Raw genomic sequence first — 25,113 nt, 5'->3', positions numbered from 1 at the left:
AAAATAAAAAAAATAAAATAATGAAAAAAAAAAATTAAAAATATTAAATTCGAATATTATTCGAACTCTACTAAATTCATTTGAAAATATTAAAACTCAATTTCATGGTACTTTTGACAGCCCTAGTCAGTGCTCACTTTGGAAAGTCTAACTCATGGAGCCGGAAAAGATGACTGAACCTACCCTCTATTGATAGCCAGTGGTTGTAGCTCCCCAGTAGGCAGACCATCAGATGTGAAGTGTTTGAGAAGTTCTTTGGCGTCCAGTAATGCAGAGGAGCTTTTCTGACTGTCTTTGGGACCAAGGAGACTGTCACCGGAGCTTGGACCTAACAGACCAAATCTAACACACACAAAATTCTCTGTAGATTAAATACAGGTATTTTAAGTACACAAAATTGTCATATGTCTATGTAAATTGTATCTACCTTCTCTTCTGTAGTTTTCTCTGCAGGTTCTCTATGTTGTGGAGGACGCTCCTCTCAGGCCAGTCGGACTGAAGGTAGGAAATGGTTTGAAATTCTATAATGACAAAACAACACGGCTTAGCTGGTCAGAGCAGATGTTATGCTGAATATTTTCATCATTGAGTGAATCTTTTCTGACAGTGATGGAAAAATCTGAAGGTCTTGCATCATTTTGACAGATTAGAACACTGAGGGTGACCTAATGTAACTTGCTGGTGGCATGTGGATATTATATAAAGCTATTGTCTAGTCTTGTTTTATACCTCATGTGCATGTCCTTGTTGTATAGCTAGCTTTAGCCATGGCACTGGTAGGGTGTATAGCTACATACCATTGCAAAATGTCACAACAGCTGCGTGTACATTTTTTTTTCTGCATGGTAGGTATCCCTCTTCATCTTTTTCCTTCATATCCCTATAAACAGGAAGTGCTGTGGGCACACCGTAACAATGCTATGCTACCTTTTTTTTCTCCAAGTGGGGAAATACATTATTCTCAGTTTGCTTACATACATTTTTTAAACACATGAAGATCCAATCATCACTAAAACACGTTATGCAAGAGAGACAATAAAAACAAATGGAATGCACTGAGTTGTCATAGTGACATTTAAGCTGTGTTGATTGATTCACAACGTCAGCTTGTGCACTGAATAACATACAAGAAAACATTCCACCTTAAAAGTTGCAGGTATTCACCCATTCTGTTACTCATGTATTTACCTTTTAATTTTTGTTTCTGCTCTACCCCATGCCATCTCATGTAGCTTGTGCCCCCTACATATATGTCACGTCACTCTCTTGCTTACTGGGCACCTATATACCATTACATGAGCACTGAGGTACCTTAACAAATGGCACCACACTCCTGCTTATAAATGGACTATTCATAAGCTTGTTCTGTATATTACTTGTTAAGAAATTAAAATAATCAATGAAAATCTAAGTGCTATTAAAAACGTCTCATTACCATAAAATAGATTATTAATATGACAAGCGATAACAGATTATGATGGAATTTTTACAACCCTGTCTGTCAAAATGATGAACAATGAGAGTCTAATGCAGTCTCTGGGGCAGAGTTGTCATTCCCACTGGTACATGTGGAAACTCCATTCAAGCAAGAGCCAGCATCTCTCAATGTGGGTCTCATAAAACATCTTTATGTTTTGTTTTTGTTTTCTGCAAAATACGAAAGGTTGAAAAACTGACTTATTGTCTACCTCTTCTTCAAAACCGTATATGTTGATTTCCATTTGAAACAGCAGTCACAGGATGCTTCACACTGTGAAACTATGGATACAAAAGTACACTGTGTCCGTAAATTACCGTACTACTAAATGAGCCTGTAAGTCTGAATAGGAAGATCCTTAATTCTGTATATAAGGCTTTAGCTGTCTGACAGACGCCTAGAAATACAAAGCAATAGCTTCAGATGCTTTAATACCGTTTGGCACTGCTTGAACCAAAAGCTGGAGCTCATAGTAGGTGATGTCATACAAGAGGTGGGTGTTATAAATCATTTTAAAATGCTGATGGATGAGCACATACAGCACCTTTAAAGAAACAGAGTTTAGCCCTGCCGGGAAAAATCTGAAAGATATTATTACAGCAACATTATATTTTAGAACAGTGGAGAAACTACCTGGTACGTAGCCACAGGCAACATGGGCACCATGTGCTGCATGATGGATTACAAGAGTTATCCCAACTTTCACTTGAGCCAGGTCAACAAATTGAACTCTCTGCAGACAGATGAAATTTCAGCATCCAAAATATCATCACTCTGCACTTTTCTTTGGAGCTGAAGGTTGTATGTTAGGTCAAGGAGGACAGAAATGTGATGAAACTGTGTGCAGCAGATTTACCGACAACATGACAGTGTTAAATGCACAGAATTGCCCCGAGGTTGTAAGCGTGTTATATGAAGAGACTGAAGCACTCTGCCAGTGGTATTAAAGCCCACACATAGTCATTCGCACCTTTAGGCAACACTGAAACACTGATGCAAAAGGCATTCCTGATGGATTGCTGTAGCTGTTTGTTGCCGTAAACAACATTCTCATCTCCAGAGCAGAGGGTGGGCAAAGATTAGGGGAAAAAGCTCCTGTTTTGCACCTTAGACTGTACAACTCTGCATGTTTACATCCATCATCACTTGTGTTTTTGAAGCTTTCCAGCTCACCTCTTGCAAAATACAAATATATCCCCTATGTGAGGTCCTGGAGGGATAAATACATGTAAATGGTACAGATGGCTTATTCCACTACAGTGAAACTTGCTGAGGCAATGCCTCAATCTAGTAACATAGATTGAGGCAAGAATTACACAATAAAGATAATGACAGACAACATTGCGCAAAAACTCCAAAAATAATTGGCAAAAATGTCACAACATTTATGACATGAAAACTGCTTGACATGCAGGCCTATTAGCCCCACGGCTACGTTTTTTTAAAGCAGCGCCACCCTCACTGTGCACATTTAGCTCTAGCTGCAGGCTAGGACTTGTTTTATCGCTTACAATTTATTTGCTAATTATTAGCTGGCACTGTGTTTTGTTTTGTTTTTTTTGCGGTGTCATGCTATGAATGGAGATGAAGTGAATACTGATGCACTGCTGCGTAACAATTGATGGGAATATCAGAATACATGTTATGGTAAATGGGTGAACATACATCAGTTTTCTTGATTTTCATGTGTGTAGTACTGTTTGCTATGTGTAAACTTTAAAATGGCTGAACAGTCTGAGGCCAAAATAACATTAGTAAATCCCACCATTTAAGTACAAGGAGCTTTATACATATATATGTATAACTATCATCCGGTTCACAGTATCATACCATCATAGCTCCCTTTAATCTACTCATATTTCTCAGACAAGGGGATGAGTTGAAAAACCTTTGATAGCCGCATCCTACTGAAGTTGTTGGAGAATTCAAGAAATTCTGACAACAACATTTCCATAAAGAAAAAAAGAAGGGTCAACAAAAAGCCACCATTGCTGGCAGCTCCAATAAATAAAATCCTTTCTTAATACATATAGTATTATCAATTCAGCTGTTTTCAAGGGGCCTATACTTTGTATCTAGTTTCACTTTGCTAATTAACCACTCCAAAAGGGTGGCACAACAATGTAAACTAATTTGGGCTATTTAAATACTCTGGAAACAAGGCTAGCAACAAGGGCAGCCATCCTAGAGTAATATAACATCCCACACAAGACGGAGTAATGGAGGTTCTTCCAGTTCTTGTCATTCTACAGGCCTGGTGTGAATGCAGCTTTTTCTAAACCGTCATTAAATTAATGGGGTTTCAAAGTAAAACTGACAGTTTATGGTGTAGGAAAAGGTGGTCTGTGAGTGGTAGATGTTTCACTGTGTCTCCAGACTGACTAAACCTCTGACACATTTCCACTTTGTATACTGTATATTTACTGTAGCTTTGGATGGATGTGAAAATACTTTTTTGTCTACCTGAGTTTTTGGCAGCTTTGCTCTCAGGCTCATCCATCACACAGGTGACTGCAGAGGGCAGAGTGGAGTCAATCATCTTCAGATACTGCTCCCTGGCCAGACTCAGAATGACCTTCAAGTCATTGATGGGTATCGAGGTTGAGGCTGATGCTTCTTCTTTCTGTCCTGGACACACAAACAGAGTCTGGTTTTCACTTTGGCAACATGCCACATTTAGTTTTTTGCTTTGTGTGTGTGTGTGTGTGTGTGTGTCTTTGACTGGTGAAGTGATGGTGGAACATATAAAAGCTTTTGGATTGAACTTTTGCTTGAAACTTTTTGAGAAACAGTTATATAACATTAGCAACGTATATAACCTTAGGACCTCAATGCCTTCTTTGTGACCTATGGGTAGGGAGCGACTTGGTGATTTAAGTTTTGAGGAGAAAATGTCCTGCTAGTGAACTACAACAAACTCCAAAGATCTATGTGAGGAAACAGGAAGAATCTATTACACTGATAAGGTGAGATAAGGCTCCTCTCTGGTGCATCCCCAGTGTGCGGCTCAGGCTTTAAAACAGCTGTATTTTTTTATTTAAATCTTATGCAGGCTTTGCTTTCTCAGTAGAAAAGCAAACACTCTCACACTCTCCCTCTGGACATTTTTAAAAAGGTGGCCAAGGGGCAAATATATGGAGATAAAATGATACAAGGACATTCTTTAGAGTACAGGTTTATCAAGCTTAAAAGATTGTGCAATTGCAATGCTTTGTGAATTTTAACTTGAGTTGTAAAATGTATTAGATCTTAAATATTATTGTCAGTCTTGTGCAGACTGACGCAGGTGTGACAAGGCAATTTAAACAGTTTCACGTTATGGTTAGAAGTTAGAAAACCAGTGAAATTGAAACAGAGAAAAATGCTAAATTATGTCCTTAGCACGCACATGCATTAGTTTGCATACTCATCACACGCATGAGAGACACAGACTGATTACAGCCAATGAGACAACAGAAAGACCTATGATAGTGCGCGCACACACACACATTTCACATAATCAGAAAAACTTCCAGTACTTCCAACTTTTGCCACTTATAAGGACATGCCTTTCCCCAATTTACTGCCAAGTCAGAGTATACTGCAATGAATTTCATTAAGGCCTGTGGTCTGTCAGGACTCTTCATTCTGCTCATGGCCTTTTCAAAGAACAACCCTATTGCTTTTCCTGAAGTCTGAAGAATTTTAGTCCACTTCCTTTAATCTGGCTCCACTCCACTGGTGTTTCACTATCTTCGCCTGCCAAGGGGACATTATGTGTGTCTGTAAAATAATGATATTTCAACAGTCTTTCTATGCAGCAGAAAGACTGCGCTCAGGGCTGAGAGTTCAAACTGACGACGGCTCAGGAAGCTCTCAGTGGCCCCAGATAGTTGATACACGCAAACACAAGCACACACTCTTATAGACTGACATTTATATCTCACTTTAAATAAGAAGTCAACACTGAGGATTGTCTTTTATTTTTCTAGCAGCAGGTGACTTAACAAAGTGAACATGTCCGGTCAGTAACTACACTACACTGTACACGTCTTTACTCATACAATTTTTTTCCAATTACTGGATTGTACAATTCAAATGTGTTACAATGTACATGTAAGAGCTGCAACTAACTGTTGTCATGATTGATTAATATGCCATTCATTTAATTGATTCACTGTTTTGTCAATAAAATGTAAGAAAACAGTAAAAAATGCTCATTGCGATTTCCTTGTTGATTTCCGTTCATTATGACATCAAACAGAAAAAGAAAAGAAGCAAATGTTTAAAATTTTACTTAAAAAAATAACTGAAATGATTGATCAATTAAGAAGCCAGGCTTATTTTTTAATTGACTGGGTCAAGACTTTTGAATCTGCCTGCTCCACTGACTTCAAGTTGCCCAATTCAAAAAGTAACTGCTTGACAAATCTGTCTGATATCAGGAGTTCACTGATTAATTCTTTTAGTCCTTACAACTTTAATCAAATTAGATTAAAGTGTTTTCTAGTTTTTATGGTTTTGAATATAGGAGCCATGAAGCATATGATATGTGTTCTCTCATCAACAACAGTGAAAAATACACAATGGCACATGTAGGGATGAGTATCAATAAGAATTTAACAGGTACTTGAACGTTATTCTTATCGGTTCTTCTTCTTCTTTTTTTAAGAGAAAAAAAAATTAAACAAAATAAGAACATAATTACTATGTCTACATTTTTATCTCTGTCAGCGCAGTACATAAATTAAGATTCTGCTACAGCTTTGTTTAAAATTTAATTTCAATTTTCTTTATGAAGCCCAATATCACAAATCACAATTTGCCTCAGAGGGCTGTACAGCATAGGCATCCCTCTGTCCTTGGATCCTCACAGCAGATAAGGAAATACTCCCCAAAAAAACCCTTTATGAGGGAAAATGACAGAAACCTCAGCAACCTGAATGAATTATTACTATAGACTATGACATAACTGAAGTAGATGTGCTAAAGGGAGATGAACTATGAGCTAGGTGGTCGAAAAAGGTGCATTTCTCTGCCTGTATGTGATGCGCTTTTACTAGATGTTTGGAAAGACTGCTTGTGTTTCTGCCCTTGCATGGAAAGGAACTGTTGAACTTGCGGCAACAAGCAGTGTTGACATCAACTCTTGTGAAGTATGACCATACTTCGGAACATTTTGCACTCTCTGCCATTGTCACTGAGAGCTGGGCCTCTGTGTGTGTGTGTGTGTGTGTGTGTGTGTGTGTGTGTGTGTGTGTGAGACACTGAGTGGCAGACGGTGAGGCTCCGACACAGAGCGCTCTCCTCTGAATTGAATAGCAAAAGTGCATCAGTGATGAATGTCTTAATCTTATTGGTAATTAGAAACGGACAGGCCGTACAGGCCGACATTTGTGTAACCTAAATGAACAAGAAACATAGCAGAACCATTAACGTCGGTGCTTATCAATACTACTGTCTTTCTCAATTCGGCTCCAGAGCCTGTTTAATACCAGGCACATGAGCGGTTGTACCAGCCTGGATAACATGGATAACATGAGGATGACTGAATGCTGAATGGGACAATTTAAAGAGGGTGTGGGCCAGCAGCCATCAGGGTAAGGAAAGAGTTAATGACATAAGACCAACACATCCTTCTCACATAATCCCTGTCATCATGTAAAAATGTTCAACAAAAATAGTTAAACAATGTTTCTGATGAGAAGACAACAGTTTTTAGACAGGGAAAAAATGTTATGTGTGTCTGTTATGTGAAAAATCTGTTCCCTTAAAACTCCCAAATCCATTTTCTCCATTACTGCTCTGTGAGAGGTCGCTTCCCATCCTGCTTGGAGGCACAAAAGTTTGATTGGCGTGTCTTAGCACACTCTTGGTGCTGTTCCGAGGGCTTGTCTTAGCTATTATCATACATTAGTATGCAAGTGATTAATAATACTCATATATATAATTAATGACTACTTGTATTGCGGCTAGATTATATGCTGCTTGTTGTTTTTCTGCACACTTGATAGCAGTGTGAGTGCTGTTTCTATCTTCACTTTCTTTTATATTGTTTTTAATATCAGGAGCGCTGTGTTCTTGTCTTGCACAGTAATATAATAACAATGTAATTTTCTCATCTTATCTTCAAAAGCACAGTGGTACCACTAAAATACAACAAAAATGCTGAGAAAATCTGTTTGACTACAGAGTGTGCAGCAATTTTCTGTCTACATAATGTTCACATTTGTTGCAAGATCTACAGTGTGTTCTGTGATTTGTTTTCCATGTCAGAGGCTCTTTAAATGTACTACTTACTGAGATATTCTTTGAGTACCAGTGTCTGGACCTGGGTCACCTTCTTTTCTCTCTTTAGCAGGTCAGCTCCTTGGAGGCAGGGAAGGGGGCAGAGGATGTTGTCTTCAGCTCCTCCTGGTCATGGAGAGAGAAGCAGTGGATGAAAAAAAGGATAATCATTAGATCAATGGACAGATTAGAAACTTAATTGTGTATTGTTTGGTGAGGAACCCGCAGAACATTTTGAGATTTCCCGTGTGGGATCAGGGGCAACAGAGGGTTCATCGATTTTACACAAAAAGGTCAGAGCAATTGATCTGAGTGAGGAAAAACTATCACTCTTGGGTGGATTTACTCTCTTTTTTTAAATTTACTATTCCCCCGTTGAATGCAACTTAAGGTAAAAAAGTTGGGAACCACAGAATTAGTAAACAAGAACAAAAAGACAAACCTAAGATTGCTGTTTCAACAATATTTGGCTGATTAAAGGAGCTGTTAACGACATTTAGAGCATGTCTATTATTCAGAATCTGAGCTGGGATTGTCTGCACACTGCTCTCAACATGGAGGTACTAACATCGGGGGGACCGGGAGGTGGGCTGGGGGTCGAGGTTGGGACTGTGTTATCAGCAGTAACCGGCGTATGAGTGCAGTCAATTAGCAAGCCAGTGGGACCTAAACAAGGACTAACATGCACCCACACGCACGCGCAGTCGGACTGACCGACCACAAGAGAGGCTTGGATTACAACACACAGACAGAACGTGACTTCATTCTCTGCTCATTAGTCCACTATATCTTAGCAAATAGTTGTTTGCTGCCATATTAAGACGCTAAATATCACATGTGGCTCCTCTAATTAAATTTGTAACCCCTCTCTTGGCGAAGGAGACTTGAAAAATTGCACTAGTACAGGAGGACACAAAGGTATTTTGAGCATTTTCCTGCTTTTTGTTCAGGTGCAACAACCCTCAGGTGTGCATTTTAAGACTTTCATTTTTATTCAAAACTCTGCTGTCATTGCAGCGGTTAGGGCACCTTTTATAGTCTTGCTCTGCATTTAAAAAGTTTTTTTTTTTTTTTTTTTTTTTTTAAAAAAGTCTCTTCCTGAAGGTTGCATAAAATGTTAACAACAGCAGGAACTCTCAGGGGAAACACCACAGTGGGTCTCTTGAATATCATATAAAGCCCAAGAACAATGAAGGTCTTTCATCAGAAAAGAAGCTTTAAGTTTAGAGAACAAAACAAACAACAGTATGAGATTCGCATGTCTGTCCTTCTAGTCAGCTATAACCAGACAAGTGTTTTGTTCAATCATCCATCCAGTTCGTTCTTTGTTCATCTATACACTCCATTCCTCGTCATCACCTTCCATTCTTATTTCGTCAACCCATCGGCCTCTTCAATACCCTTTCTCACTCCTCTCCTCTTTGACTGATTGTTCTTATTTTGGTGGGAAAAAAAGATGAGGAAATCCTTAAAGAGAACAGTCACAACTTTACAGTGCTGTGAGAGAGGAGGGGCGAAGGAGGAGAAACAGTACAGATAATACAGGCTAGCCTAATGAACAGTGACAACCCTTTCATTCTGTTATTCTGTCAATTGAAGCCAGAGGAGTGTCGACTTCAATCAAGCTGAGGAGATGCTTAAAAAAAAAAAAAAAAAAGAACAGACACTTGGAAGGCTGTTCTTTACAATATAGCACAGAGACAAATTACTGCTAAATGTTCCCAAATCAGAGGGAGTGAGGGGTGGGTGAAAGGGTCAAGTGCATGCTGGTGTTCTTAAAAACGGATAGTTAGTTGTAGTTGTTCGCAGATATGGCCAGCTCAGCAACGTGGTCAGCAATTGGAGCTGCAGCAGTGGCGGGGACACACAGTTCAGGGTGGTAATTAAGGCAGTTTAAAACCCTTAGCATCAAAATTTGCACTCCTTTATCTCTGACTCATAACTGAACAAACGGACATGATTCACATTTTTTTTACATTCAGTGAGACTAACACTATCCAAGGACATCATTATCTACGATTATGTTCATTGCAAATAAACGTCCCTAACTCACTTTGAAATCGTAGGAGAAAAACTCCAGAACTTTCTTGAGATTCATCACTTCCAAGTTTTCTTCAGTATCAAAGCCAGTGATAGTCCATCCATGGGCACACTGCAAACAAAGGCTGCTAACAGCTAATTCGGCACATTTTTACTTTTTCATGTTGCACTGTTCACGTTTATTTGACATTACTGACGATGGGTGGGGAATAGTGATTGATTTTATCTGAGGGAGGCCCCACAGTGTCAGACCTCGACAACCCCTGCAGTACAACTACGGGTGAAAAGAAATCTGATCGTGTTAGATGAGGCTGTTTTCGTCTATCTCTGTCTCGGTCCAAGATGCTGTGATACAAAGTTTAAGCCAATGAAGGTGACAGCGACACATTCACAGTAACACACACAGAAATGCACAACATGACAACATAATATACCCGATGATGACAGAGACTTCTCTCTCAGCAACCCCGAGATGGTTGCCATGGCAGCCGCGCCATTGATCTGACTGCCTGAGTGCAACATCCTGACCCGGCAGCCTCCACACCCAACATCATCTGAGCCCTGGACCAGCAGGAGGTAGTGTGCACTCTCACCTTTCAGCTCTACATCAGGCACTGCAGGGTACACACAGAAGAAGAGAGATTACACCAAGAGTTAATCCACCACAGAAGAAGAATTTCACTTAATTAAAATTGTAAAGTTTTAATATCGGGCTCCACTCTCAGTATGATTTTTTTCATCTTACCGTGTCCTATGCTTTGTTGTTCCAGTGACATTTTAAATGTTTTATTTATAAATATTTAATCCATACAATTCTACTTAACATATCTTACCCAAGCGTGGCTAAGCATATTGTATCTCTAATCCCTGCTGTCCAATTCATATTTTTTTTTTTTGTTTACCACTTGCTGCAGCAATCCAATTTCCCAAAGGGTACAGTTGTATCAGTTATATCGTGTCTCATGAATTTTGTTTCTGATTTTTTCAGGCAGTGTTTTCTGATTTGATTCGGTCCCACTTTCGAGTGTGCTTCCCCAACAGAGGACTTTATTATCTATATCAGTGTAGTCGTAGTTACCAATTTATTTCCCTGTGGAAGGTGATATGGCTCCTCTCTATTCTTGCCAAATGGTCATCCATTTAACAAGGCAATGAAAAGGGTTTGAAAAAGCAGTCTTACCGGGTAACGACTTTGGTCTCCTTGCTATAGACTCTCTCCAGCGCTGGGAGCTGAGTTGGCTGGCTGCAGGCTGGACGAGGGGGGTGATTATACAGGACAGGCTGAACAATGCTCCAACCTAGGAGCCAGAAACATAGTTGATAAACATATATAATCACACAGTCCCTTACTCCCATGAATTAAATAAAAGATTAATTTTATATGCATCATATTCTGTATGTGCTATTTACATGTACAGACATTATTAATAATAATAATAATGTGTGTACATGTAATAATAATTTATTTACTTCACTGGAGATGATAAAGTTCCATGGCTGACATTTTTCAATATTTATACAAATAAGAGCAACGTTAAGGGGCTGATACCTTCCCACGCAGTGACCGCAGCTGGTCCAACAGAAGTTGAGCTTTCACTGACTTCCCAGACAGGCTTCTGTTTGTTGGTGGTGAAGAAATAATATAATATTGGGGGGAGGGGGTTACCAATCATGTACTTTCAAGTGTATTCAAATCTGTATGTATGAATAAATAATCAAGGTTGTTTTATTATTGTGTCTCAAACAGTATGCATCTAGATTAGTGGGTCCATTTAAATGTGGACAGAGATATGACAATATATTGTTTTCCAAGAAAAACACACACACACACACACACACACACACACACACACACACACACACACACACACACACACACACACACTTCAGATGAGGATACAATTCAAACTGCGTTGCAGACATCAGGAAGCTGGGCAGGTTCGACAGGTTAACCAGCTGAACCAAATCTAAAACTGGTGCATAGTAATGAAAGACCTGCAAACACAGAACAGACAGACAGACGGACAAAAATGAACAAACGAACGCATGAAAGACACAAAGAAAAACAGAAAAGGATGAATAAAAAACACCAGGGTTATCATACAGGAAAGCATCTGAAAAGAAGAAAAAAAATCCCAGTGGTTTGTGAGGCAGCAGCTTCAGGAGTTGGAGACCATCCAGCAGTTCAAAGACTAACATACAACTGAAGTGTCTTTGAGCAAGATACTGAACTGTAACCAGTTCAGAAGTGATGTTAGATAACTGACCCTGAAATCTGATCTTCCTTGGTTCCAAATCTGGATTTGGACTTCCAATGCAAATGTCAGGAAAACAATATTGAGGTGCAGACAAGTCCAAGTGTGTGTGCAGAAAAGAAGGAGAGGAAGACAAAAAAATAAAACAGAGACACCCACTGAGAACCCACTATATATTCTGAAGAAAATTTCAAACTCAACAATTTTGTTTTTGGTTGCAAATTCGTTAAAATCAGTGTGAGCACTTCTCTTTCCTCAAGTTAATCCGTCCACGTAACAGTTGTGGCAAATCAAGATGCTGATTGAACAGCATCATTACTACACAGCTGTGCCCTGGAATGTATCTTGACCTGACAGCAGTTCGTCATCGTAACCATCTTGCGAGATTGTGAGGCCATTTGGATGAACTGCCAAATTAACGACATAACGTTGGAGATGTCTTATGCTAGTGAAATGAACATTAAGTTCACAGGCAACAGCTCTGGTGGACACTGCAGTCAGCATGCCAATGGCACGCTCCCTCAAAACTTGGGACATCTGTTGCATTTTGTTGTGTGATCAAACTACATATTTAAGAGTCACCTATAACTTTGACCAGCTCAAGGAACACCGTGTAATAATGCTGCTGTTTAATCAGCATCTTGATATGCCACAGCTGTCAGGTGGATGGATCATCTTGACAAAGAAGTCCTCAATTAACACTGATTTAAAAAAAAAAAAAAAAAATGTGGCCAGAATTTGAGAATATATATTTTGGGTGCATAAAAAAGTTTTAGATCTTGAAAAATGGGAGTAAAAACAAGTTTTGCAGTTTAATTTTTGTTCAGTGTAATTACTTAAATGCCAGAGCTCTAACACTTATTTTCATTATCAATTAATGCATTAATTGTTTTCTTTCTTTTGTGAATAATTGTTTGGTTGATGAAATAACATAAAAAAGAGATACAAATGATCACACATTCCAACATCTAAAAAGGTGGCATCTTCAAATGTTTTGTTTTGCCCAAACTACAGAGCAAAATACAAAGATGATCAATTAACAATGATATTATATTAAACAGAAAAAAGAAGCCAAGAGCCAGTAAATTTCTTTTAAAAAGTCATCATTTGTAAGGGGAAAAATGTTGCTAATTAACTCTCTGTTGACCAACTAAATTATTAATGTACTTATCTCTTCAGCGTTACTACACACCATAAACACCAACCACCTAAACACATAGATTATCTTCTGGTTCCTGACAGGAGCCTATCAGGTACTTAACACACTGAAGCTCGCATAAAAAAAAGATCTACATTTCAACAGTCTACAGTTGTCCCATTTATCTAATGAGCTCATTATGTTACGAGGAAATCAATAATATATAAATCATTTGTCACATGGAAAAACAGGCCATCCGCATATACAGAAGACCGAGAATACCAAGGAAAGCCTGAAATCTCAATCTCATAATTTATTAATCTAAAAAGAAAAATGAAGTGCTGACCTATTTCTGATAGACTCTTATAGATTAAGAGTAGATGAAGATTTTAATGAACCCGGGTCAAACTCCCAGTTTTGCCAGCAAGTCGGCAATGTTTATTACTTCCTTGTTGATCTGACAGAAAAGAAATCTCCAATATTTAATTGTCCTTATTACTTGGAATCATCCTTCATAATGGTTTAAAACTGCACATGCCTGTGGTTAAAACGTTTTTGTGATGTCAACATGACTCTTGGTGATTCATCATGTAATCTGCAAAATTACTTTCTTCTGATTGCTGTTGTGAGTTGATTTTGCAAAAAGAATACATATTATCCTCATTCTTATATGCATAGTTTGCTGTAATCTTGTCCCATGTCCTTTCCCTGTGAATAGTTGAGCAGCGTTTAACAGTAACTGCTGTAAGTGCATGAGCAGTCCATTGTTGTGTTACATTTTGTAACAGGTGTGCGGACGCAACACACTGCTTTGAAGGTACAGAAGCCTTTAACGACCAACACTGGCTCTACTTCCAAAAATACAACAGGAATGTTATATATTAACAGTACATGCCTACTTTACATTAGTTGTGTTACACTGTAATGTCAGCCATCAAATAATTAAAATCACAAATTGTGAAAGGCAGAGGAAAGATTAAAAAACTGTCTACAGTGAATCCTCCACACATTACCCATAAACAAGTACCACTGTTGTGATGTTGCTGAGAAAATAACTGATGACATCCCGGTTTTAACCGACTACTGCACAACTTACACTGCATCTTGAGTGGCTTAGGAGTAGACCAATTTGCAACTGCAAATTAATCTGTAAACTCTCAGTTCATTTTTGATTTCCAAAGGGCGTTACCAGCGGCTGTCTGAACCAAACTGGATAGACACACAACCAGTCAGAGCAACAAAACATGGTTTTCTCTGTGCCCCATCTGTTTGGCGACCAGCAGGGCCAGTTGGTTAAACTTTTCCAAACGCTGTCAGAAGTACGCCAAACACGTCTTTCTCATCAACAACCACTTTGAAGTGAAAATTTATGTGCAGTGTGTGCAGACGCAGTGTTTGGATTCCCTCTGTGCTGCCAGCGCCTGGAGCTCAACCCGGGATTCTGAGTGTTGCTTATTTACATGCCCTGCCCAGTGCCCAAACTGTAATGACGCAGAGCTGTTTAAAAAAAATCACCAACGTTTCCATTCAAGTGCAGTTCACGGTTGGATACCCAGCTACGACTACTTTTTAATGGTAACAAGAGAATTACATTGGTATCACTGAGCACCAATTCACAATAAATTAATTACTGCCATATGTAAGTGCCTGAGAGCGCATTTGGGAGAGGGCGCTGGGTTTAGTCAATAGGCGAAAGTGCCATGAAGCACTCCAAAGCATGGAAGCCATTCTCTGAGCTCCGCAAAGTTTAACTTCAGCCAGGAACCCTGCCAGAGAGCTCTGCAGCCCCTGCATCGGCTTCCCAGCGACCCACAAACTATCACTGTAACGCCAATCTGCTGCAAAAGTTTCAGAGACTGGTCTATTTTCTTTTCTATAGTACTTTAGTAATAGACCAGTATCACTGCTAGATGAGCAGACACACATACACACACTCAAACACACAGACAGACAGACAGACAGAGACAGAAGATTAGCTCAATTAGTAAAGAGCTGTGCTTAAGTCTACTATGTTACCCCTGCTGCTTGTTCAAAAATTACATTTTGTTTATACCGAAAAAGTAAAGCATCAAAAAAAAGTATTACTGGGTACCAGTACTAAATTACAGCTACTGGTACTGGTATTGGTTCAAATGTGAACGATAACCAAACATATGTACTTGTTTGTTCTTTGCTAGAGGAAATATACTGTCCAGTTTCTTTTATACTAATACAACAAAACATTCCACATCTGTGGCAGCTATCTTGGTTGTTAACAAAAATGATACTTTGGTCAGTCATCGTATACAACCCGCCCCATATCACAGTTGAGATTGGCCCATAGTGAGCCAGGTCAGCAGAAAATCTGTTTGACCAGTAGAGGGGACCGGAGTGGAGGAAGTGTGAAAGTTTAAAAGTCTGAATGCATATTTTTTTGGCCAGCAGACTATTTTAATCCTAAAAGAAAATGAAATGTAAAGACCTTTCCCTTCTTTGACAAACAGGGTTGAGGCGCTCTTAAAAAGGACACTTGAGAGAGGCTAAATGTCACCGTTTAAATATGCTGTAGGGCAGCTGGTCTATGCAGGGGAACATTCACCACTAATAAAAAGCTTTTCTGAAAAACAGCTCTCTGAAGAATCATATTGGAAGAAGAAAAAGGTTACTGTGACAAGATTCAGAGGAATTTCATCAATATGTTTTGAAAATGTCTCAAATGTGTGTATAGTTACTTTTATAGCAACATTTTTTTTACTGTACATTTTCTTTACCACATATTTTAGCTTTGTAACCATTAGCATCATTGTAAAATAAAGACCTGTAACACAGATATACCTATTCTTTCAGTATCTCTGGTTGTTTTAGGCTACTGTGGGCATTGCTGAAAAATCAATTAGCCGGGCTGTGCCATGGTAATATTGACCTGCAGGATTTTTGCATCAAGTATCCACTACATGAGCTATAAACACTGATTCACATCTCAATATTTTGTCTATAAACAGCATGTTTACTGAATTTATTATATCATCGATATCACAGCATAAAAAATAAACAAACCACGAGTGAACATATTATGCATTAGCCTGCGGGTTATAATTTATAAGTCACATACCAAACACTTCAGGTTTGGTGCTCACACAGCACAGTGTGGCCACCCTGCCCGCTGAGGCTGAGCGTCTGTGTGTGTTAGTAATTATCACGACAGTTACTCCTGACAGTGAGGAGGCCTAATAGATTTTTGTCTCAGCGCAGTTTAGATTTTACAGTCAGTTATCCCAGCAGAGTGGAGATGTGATAGTTTTGTTGTCCTCTGAGAATTTTTTTTTTATTGTGTGCCAAGACAATCACCGCCATCTGCTTCTCTGTACACAGATCTGATGAGATCAGATCACACACACGCGCACGCACACGCACACACACACACACACACACACACACACACACACACACAGACACACACCATCTCACTCTCCATAGACATGTAAATGAGCAGAATGCACAAACATACACACCTTAACTATGGTACTCTGCTGTGTTAACTGAATAATGAGCACACACAACAACAACAAACACATACTATGTGTTGCCAGACACAAACTCACAAAGCCGATAATAGTTAAACACAACACACATATTAAACAATATAAAACTTACAAGAGCTCATAATTCTTTTCAGTATTTATTATGTAGAACAGACATCCTTTCAACCACTTGTCTTTAATGCATTAATACTAATAAAGGCTGTGTGTTAGTGAATGTGTGTGTATGTGTGTGTGTGTGTGTGTGTGTGTGTGTGTGTGTGTGTGTGCACGTGCTAAAGACCCCATATCAGGCCATAACTTCTTGGGCACAGCCTCTGTGTAGTTTTATTGTTATGGATGTTAATCTACATAAGAAAACTCATTACAAAACCTTATACCAACTGTCATAAAAGACCTTGTCTCACACTGAGTGATTTTTTTTATGCAACAGCAGTGCACACAACAGTGCACACAACCACCACCCCCAACACATAAACTCACAACATATTCTCCATAGAAAAGTACTCAGATTCTAGCGTATTACACGATACAACAGTTAGCTGTGGGTTTTATAACTTCTACTAAGGTTTAAAAAAAACAAACAAAAAAAACAACTCTATTTTATGAGTTTGCGGCTGCTGCAGTGGCAAAATAAAAAAAAATGTGTAACTGAGTTATCACCAAGACAAACATTCATCAAATTAAAAAATAAACATCCAACATTATCTGACAACTAACTGTATGTAACAATATTTATAATGTTTACAGCTTAAATGATTAGTTGACTGATGAAGCTCTGGCGAAAGTTCAGTCAGGAAGCCAATACTTTTCATGCTTAGGCTGTAACTTTCTTCCTCACCCTGCTATTCACTCATTGTACACATGCTCACTCTCTATCTCTGGCTGTCAGTGTTTGGGGCTGTCATCAGCTGTTCTATAGCTGATCCACAATCAACCAACAGCACAGCGACACACCTTCTCCGTCAGCCTATCGTCTTACTGCTCCTCATTTTAAATATGGCTTATTTTCTGCCTGCAGTCCTTTCATGCTGCTGCCGTGCTTACCCTCCACCTCCCCATCACCACCTAGCCTTCTCGGATGCAGCCTCATTTCGCCTTTTATTTATCAAAATTTATCAATTTTGATAAATTTAATAAGTGGAACTGTAGCTGCACATTGAACAATATTTAAAGTTTACATGTATTTGAAAAGGTATGACTGTGTGGACTTTACTAAGACCAATATATCTTAAGCATAACAGTCACATGTAGTACCAAGACAAAGTATTTTAGAGTTGTGTGCTCATTGGGATAAACTGAAATTAAGAGAACTGAAACATAAAAGTGTAAAGAAATACATACTGTACGCAGTGACAACGTCTGACAATGCCAAAGTTTTTGAATGAATAAAAGCCTAAAGGATCAGTTTTGACATAAGGTCATATGAAATACTATCAACAGTGCTGATACTTGGGACATTAACTGAGGCTACATTTTGGCTGGATAGAGATATCACAGCAAGCTGACAGTTCACTCTTGTTTCTCAGTACTAGTCTGTTTAATACCACCTCAAGACAAATAATTCTGAACCACTCCATTAAAAAATGTGGCATACAAAATCTGACAAAAAAGGACAAGCTGATAACTGAATAGTGAAAGATGCAACTTGGCAAAAAGTTAATTCCAAATGAGGGTGAGGTTTGCCCTACAAAGTATGAACACTCTGGTGAAAGATGGATGAACAAAAATGGGCACAAAGTATTAGTAAGCAACATATGACTGCAGCAGACAGATTCCCCTCTGTAAACACTTTGGCACTGGCTCTCTGAGATGACAAATCTTTATTCAAATACTTTTTTCTGGCTACAAAGTCACCAGAGGTACAAGAGGTCTGCGCTCATTTGGCAGATAAAATGCATGTGATTTATCTGACTGCTTGTCCTTCAGTCACAGGTTCCTCAATGTGATTAAAGGGCAACCAGGAAGTGACCCTTTTGAACTCATCTCCTTCTAGCCCTCAGAAATCATTAGGAGATGGAACTGTGTGTGGCTCATTCAACGCTTTAGCTTGGAGGTAAGACGTGAGTTGAACTGGGGTTAAAGGAACAGTTCTCCCCTAAATGTAAATTCAGTCATTATCTACTCAACATCCTGTCAATCAAAATCTTCCTTATAGCTTGTAGGAATATGGAAAAATAGACATATACCCTTTTTCCCTGGCTTAGTTTGGTTTGACTTGGCCCGTCAACAGAACACGGCAGGGATTTGCATCTCCATTACAACAGGGCAACCCGCTTGAAGGTGTGTCTTTAATTGACGGCTTGGCTTGAATGATGACATTTAAAAGCAGCAGGTTGATCCACAGCCAAACTCCCCCATTATTTAGGGGGTCGGGTAGTCAGGGGTTGGCTGCTATCGGTGAGACGTCACCGCTACCATCTTAGAGGTAGTCAGGTGTGCTTTTGGCCCTGCTCCAGAGATAGTCCATCTCTGGTGTGGCTCAACATGTCTAAACTGGTAATGGAAAGACAAATCGGCGCGGCATGGTTTGTCTCGGCGCGGCCCAAATAAATGGAAAAAGGGTAATAATGTCATCATAAGCCCTACCCACACAGGACTAGTATTACAAGGGGGCCTCATGTGATCTAGAATTTACCCCCGACGTCTGTGTTTCGTGCAGCCCATTCACGCAAGATAAGTGAAGTCTGTATTTTACTAGAATTAACTCCATTCCACAGAAACCCCACACAGCACAAGCAGTGATGAACAGCATCAACCTCCTTCTTCTCTTTTTCTTTTATTCTAATGTAGTTGAAACAAACAGAACTGATTCTGCCTCACATGGTCACATCATCCATTTTTTTAGGATTTCACTCTTCTAATGGATTTAAACTTCCTCTTTCTATGAATGGGTCTCCATGTCGCATAGCAGGATGAGCTTCCTGCACCAAAAATGCTGTAAAAACTTTCATTTGTAATAGCTGACTTTGCATCAATACTAGAACCAGGGAAGAGGCTTAAATGCAACCCCAAATCACAGGGATGCCAATTTGCACAAGACATATCACATGATCTCTGTGTTTGGCAAAATATGATAGGTAATTTGCAGAGGAGTTTTTTTATTGACAAATTACAGACATGGCAGATTCACACGGGATTAAGATCATAGACAACCTCCACAATAACTACAAATTACTAAAGGTCCCCAGGTAATACTAGCCCCATGCGAACAGGGCTATATTCTTCATTCAAGATACAGTGATTAATAACTTCAAACACATTACATTTCTCTTAACAAGATTTCCTCACTGACAACATTTGGATCGAGTGCAGGACCTACAGCACTCTGGCAGAAGACTGCTTGCTACTGTAGGGTAACTGCTGGCATGCTGGAGATCAAATCTTTCCTCACAGAGGAACAAACAAGAAATAATGATGTGAAAAATTTGACTTTTGGAACCAGAATACAATTGTCTGGCAATAAAACCCATAAATCCTACCTGAGGTACTTGAAAAAGTTGAGATGTAGTTATGACAAAGCCCGATTTCAGACCTCTGAATTGCTGCCCACATCTCTGATTTATTCAATGATTCATATAGGTCTGTTGTTGTGCCCACTGCATTGGAGAAACATTCAACCTAACAGTCATCTTCTTCGTTCATACTGGAGCTAGCTAGCTTCTAAGCTACAAACATGAAAAACGGCAGTGAAAAATGTGGATGAGTTGGATGCAGCTATATGGGTTGTAATAAGTGGACTTCCAGAAATATTAATTCTTTAACCGCCATATTTCTTTGATCATTGTGCAAAATTTCCACAAAGCTACCTTTTAAAGTTTTCTTGTAAACAAAAATTAAAAGGTTTTTTTTTTTTTTACATTCACAGTTTCTTCCCAAAACATATTGTGTGTATCCTTGAGGTCTATGCTATTCCCTTCTCATAATATGTTAAATTTTAATGAATATGTCAAAGGTTGAAAAGTAAAGAGTGGTAATAAGGAGCTTGGCACTCACCTCAGATTGTAGTTTGTGGTCTGTAGTGGTGTAGGGAGCTTGCAAGAGACTAGTCCCAGATATGTGATGCTCTGGAGAGCGCAGAGAAAAGCCATCAAAACGGAGCTCCGACACATACTGAGGAGAAGAGAGAAAAGGTCACACAGGGGTGAGTTATTTCATTCTTTGATAAACACTGTTTATCATGCAGCTGTCACGTGTTTTCTTCACATGGCTGTGTAGTTAACGTACACGTGCACATACACACATATTAGTTGTTATGCTATGTATTACACAGCCATAAAGTGGTGGTGGTTGTTCTGAGACAGGCTTTTATTCCTTTGGGAATTCTCCTTTGTTCCACTGCTCTCCAACTGTGAAGTTCTGACTGCTGGAGCCCACTCACTTCTGAAGGCAGCAACTTAGAAAAGGTCACTTTCATGAAGGAGAAGCTGCATGCTTGCCTCAGCATACTCACAGCTCGGTAGACAGAGCAGAGCAGACTGGAGAAAACTTTTGTCAAGCATACAATGGCCTCCCCAGTTGACTAGGACAAAAATGTAACTGGCCTGCAACTTAACTTAAAATGCTGAGTTTAGTGTGTGTTCTGCTGCTTGCAAATGGACAGAAATATCAATATATAATATTAATACCCTGATTTCAGGGTAGAACACAAAAACACACAAACAGCACTTGATCACTGAACTACAAAAAAATATTTCATTGGGAAATTTCAACCAAGAAATAAGTCCTTGTGGCACATGTAATGTAGCACCCATAGAATTTGTTGTAGTGGAAATTAGGTATTTTAAATTATTTTTAGGACATTTAAACTTATTGATAGCTTTGTGACTCAGACATACTCTTATCTAATGTCAATCACCAGCAGTCCAGCGCTACTGAAACTGGGACAGTCTTACCCCATGTGACAGGCTTACAGATACAGTATGCTTGCAAGATGTCAAAAAGTCAAGCGTCTGAAATAGTTTTAGAGGGGCGTCGGTGGCTTAGTGGATAGAGCAGGCGCCCCATGTACAAGGCTGTTGCCGCAGCGGCCCGGGTTCGACTCCAGCCTGTGGCTCTTTGCTGCATGTCACTCCCTCTCTCTCTCTCTCCCCCCTTCACACTCACCTGTCCTGTCAATTAAAGGCTAAAATGCCCAGAAAAATATCTTTGAAATAGTTTTAGAATTTGAGAAGATAACAGATGGGTGAAAGGAAGCTAGCATATCACAAATCCACAGTGAGCTTGGCAAATCTCCTGAAAACTGTAAGCTGTAACTGTATTCTAGAGATCATGGCTAATGTTACTGCGACCTGCATGCTAACAAAGTGGCTAACAAAGTGGCTAACTGCTTCAATTAAGAATCTTCAATCAATAGGCCTCAACTGATCGCAGATATTTCTTTGATGCCCAAGCACTGACACAAATATCGACAGCACATAAGACATTAAAAATTCAGAAATTTTCAATTTCAAATAGAAAACTCAGATCATATGTGGCCTCTGCTACAGCAATACGTCAGTTTCATGAACCTCTACGACCTTATTTCCACTAAAAAAACATAAAAAATTCTGTGTCAAACAAAAACCCTAGAATTATTATTACAATTTGATGGAAATGTTGCTTCATTGTCAAATCTCTCGGGCCTAAAACCCTTTGAAAACATGGTGGGTTATGTTAAACATGAAATAAAAAATACCAGACCTTGACCTGACGGTGTCAATATGCCTGGCCTCTTTTTTACATTTTTGCAAAAATGCATTAATTAACATAAAGATGGCACTTTTGAGCTGTTTCAAGACACCTCAGTTGTATATTTTCATAGACAATCTGATCAATGTTTGAAATTAGCATAAAGCAGCTAGTGAAAATCTCAAACACCAACAGTATGAGACATTAAGGAAAATGCCACAGTGAAACAGATTGCTTATTCTCCCCAGAGAAACGTGGAAGAATAGCAGAAAATTGGCCAATTCTGCCAATTTTCTGCCAAAAGTACTGCACCTGCCAGACTTTCCGCTTAATGAGAAAGAAATACAAGTGGGCATGAAGTAATCTCCAGAGTAGCAACAAAAAATGCTGTCAACTCACCTCAGCCTATTCACTTTGACACTAAGGGGCCGTGTGAAAAGTTATTAGAGGAAAGCAGAGAATAAAGTGCACTACGTGGTCCAAAGTGTGCAGACATCCAGACATCTCATTCCAAAACAATGGGCATATGCTGCTACAACAGACAAAACTATTCTGGCAGCAATTTGGAGCATGGCTGCAGAAATTCATTCCCATTCAGCCTCAATGGCATAACTGAAGCATTCCAGTTCTTCCCAGGAGTGTTGGAGGGTCAGGGCTCAGTACAGGCCTTTCAAGGCTTTCGGTTTAGTACGCTTTACAAACCGAAGGATAAGCAGAACTCTCCTATGACATGTGGAAAATAAAATATACAGCTGAAACTCTGAAACTGACTTTAATATATTGTTCTCAGAGCCACTGCACTCATTAAGGCAGCCCACACGAAGGACCAGGCAACGTGCAGTCTGCCCCTCTCACCCTCAAACAATAATGCTCTACCCATTCTGCCCACCTGAAAAATCCTGGACACAGAAGTAGGGAAAAACAGTTTAACAGTCTAACTCCACAATTCAGTACTAAACAGTTCCCAGTCATTTCACATGTTTTATATATACTTTTTATCATATGTATTTATGGTATTTAAAGGTATTTATATAAAATGTGTTCAGAAAGAAATCAGTGATTTTGCCTTACCTGGACTTAAACAAGACCATTTTAGCCAGATCACATTTCTGCTTTGTACACACACACACACACACACACACACACACACATATATATATATATATATATACAGTACAGGCCAAAAGTTTGGACACACCTTCTCATTCGATGCGTTTTCTTTATTTTCATGACTATTTACATTGTAGATTCTCACTGAAGGCATCAAAACTATGAATGAACACATGTGGAGTTATGTACTTAACAAAAAAAGGTGAAATAACTGAAAACATGTTTTATATTCTAGTTTCTTCAAAATAGCCACCCTTTGCTCTGATTACTGCTTTGCACACTCTTGGCATTCTCTCCATGAGCTTCAAGAGGTAGTCACCTGAAATGGTTTTCCAACAGTCTTGAAGGAGTTCCCAGAGGTGTTTAGCACTTGTTGGCCCCTTTGCCTTCACTCTGCGGTCCAGCTCACCCCAAACCATCTCGACTGGGTTCAGGTCCGGTGACTGTGGAGGCCAGGTCATCTGCCGCAGCACTCCATCACTCTCCTTCTTGGTCAAATAGCCCTTACACAGCCTGGAGGTGTGTTTGGGGTCATTGTCCTGTTGAAAAATAAATGATCGTCCAACTAAACGCAAACCGGATGGGATGGCATGTCGCTGCAGGATGCTGTGGTAGCCATGCTGGTTCAGTGTGCCTTCAATTTTGAATAAATCCCCAACAGTGTCACCAGCAAAACACCCCCCACACCATCACACCTCCTCCTCCATGCTTCACAGTGGGAACCAGGCATGTGGAATCCATCCGGTCACCTTTTCTGCGTCTCACAAAGACACGGCGGTTGGAACCAAAGATCTCAAATTTGGACTCATCAGACCAAAGCACAGATTTCCACTGGTCTAATGTCCATTCCTTGTGTTTCTTGGCCCAAACAAATCTCTTCTGCTTGTTGCCTCTCCTTAGCAGTGGTTTCCTAGCAGCTATTTGACCATGAAGGCCTGATTCGCGCAGTCTCCTCTTAACAGTTGTTCTAGAGATGGGTCTGCTGCTAGAACTCTGTGTGGCATTCATCTGGTCTCTGATCTGAGCTGCTGTTAACTTGCGATTTCTGAGGCTGGTGACTCGGATGAACTTATCCTCAGAAGCAGAGGTGACTCTTGGTCTTCCTTTCCTTGGTCGGTCCTCATGTGTGCCAGTTTGGTTGTAGCGCTTGATGGTTTTTGCGACTCCACTTGGGGACACATTTAAAGTTTTTGCAATTTTCCGGACTGACTGACCTTCATTTCTTAAAGTAATGATGGCCACTAGTTTTTCTTTAGTTAGCTGATTGGTTCTTGCCATAATATGAATTTTAACAGTTGTCCAATAGGGCTGTCGGCTGTGTATTAACCTGACTTCTGCACAACACAACTGATGGTCCCAACCCCATTGATAAAGCAAGAAATTCCACTAATTAACCCTGATAAGGCACACCTGTGAAGTGGAAACCATTTCAGGTGACTACCTCTTGAAGCTCATGGAGAGAATGCCAAGAGTGTGCAAAGCAGTAATCAGAGCAAAGGGTGGCTATTTTGAAGAAACTAGAATATAAAACATGTTTTCAGTTATTTCACCTTTTTTTGTTAAGTACATAACTCCACGTGTTCATTCATAGTTTTGATGCCTTCAGTGAGAATCTGCAATGTAAATAGTCATGAAAAT

The 25,113-nt window shown here is 39.5% G+C and overlaps 1 protein-coding gene across 1 annotated transcript in view; it reads right to left on the bottom strand.

The window, feature by feature from the left end:
- Positions 1-25,113, bottom strand: part of LOC125893850 (MDM2 binding protein) — a 43,544-nt gene that overhangs the window by 9,347 nt on the left and 9,084 nt on the right. The window contains exons 8-16 of the mRNA XM_049584784.1: positions 20,692-20,808; positions 11,685-11,779; positions 11,334-11,400; positions 10,965-11,082; positions 10,219-10,398; positions 7,757-7,870; positions 3,941-4,105; positions 428-521; positions 184-342 (exon numbers count right to left, since the gene is read on the bottom strand). Of these exons, the coding sequence (XP_049440741.1) occupies positions 184-342; positions 428-521; positions 3,941-4,105; positions 7,757-7,870; positions 10,219-10,398; positions 10,965-11,082; positions 11,334-11,400; positions 11,685-11,779; positions 20,692-20,808 (1,109 nt within the window). The remainder of the gene's footprint in view (positions 1-183; positions 343-427; positions 522-3,940; positions 4,106-7,756; positions 7,871-10,218; positions 10,399-10,964; positions 11,083-11,333; positions 11,401-11,684; positions 11,780-20,691; positions 20,809-25,113) is intronic.

Source organism: Epinephelus fuscoguttatus, linkage group LG8, assembly GCF_011397635.1.
Source record: "Epinephelus fuscoguttatus linkage group LG8, E.fuscoguttatus.final_Chr_v1".
Classification (NCBI taxonomy): Eukaryota; Metazoa; Chordata; class Actinopteri; order Perciformes; family Serranidae; genus Epinephelus; species Epinephelus fuscoguttatus.
This window is presented reverse-complemented; position numbering and strand designations above follow the sequence as displayed.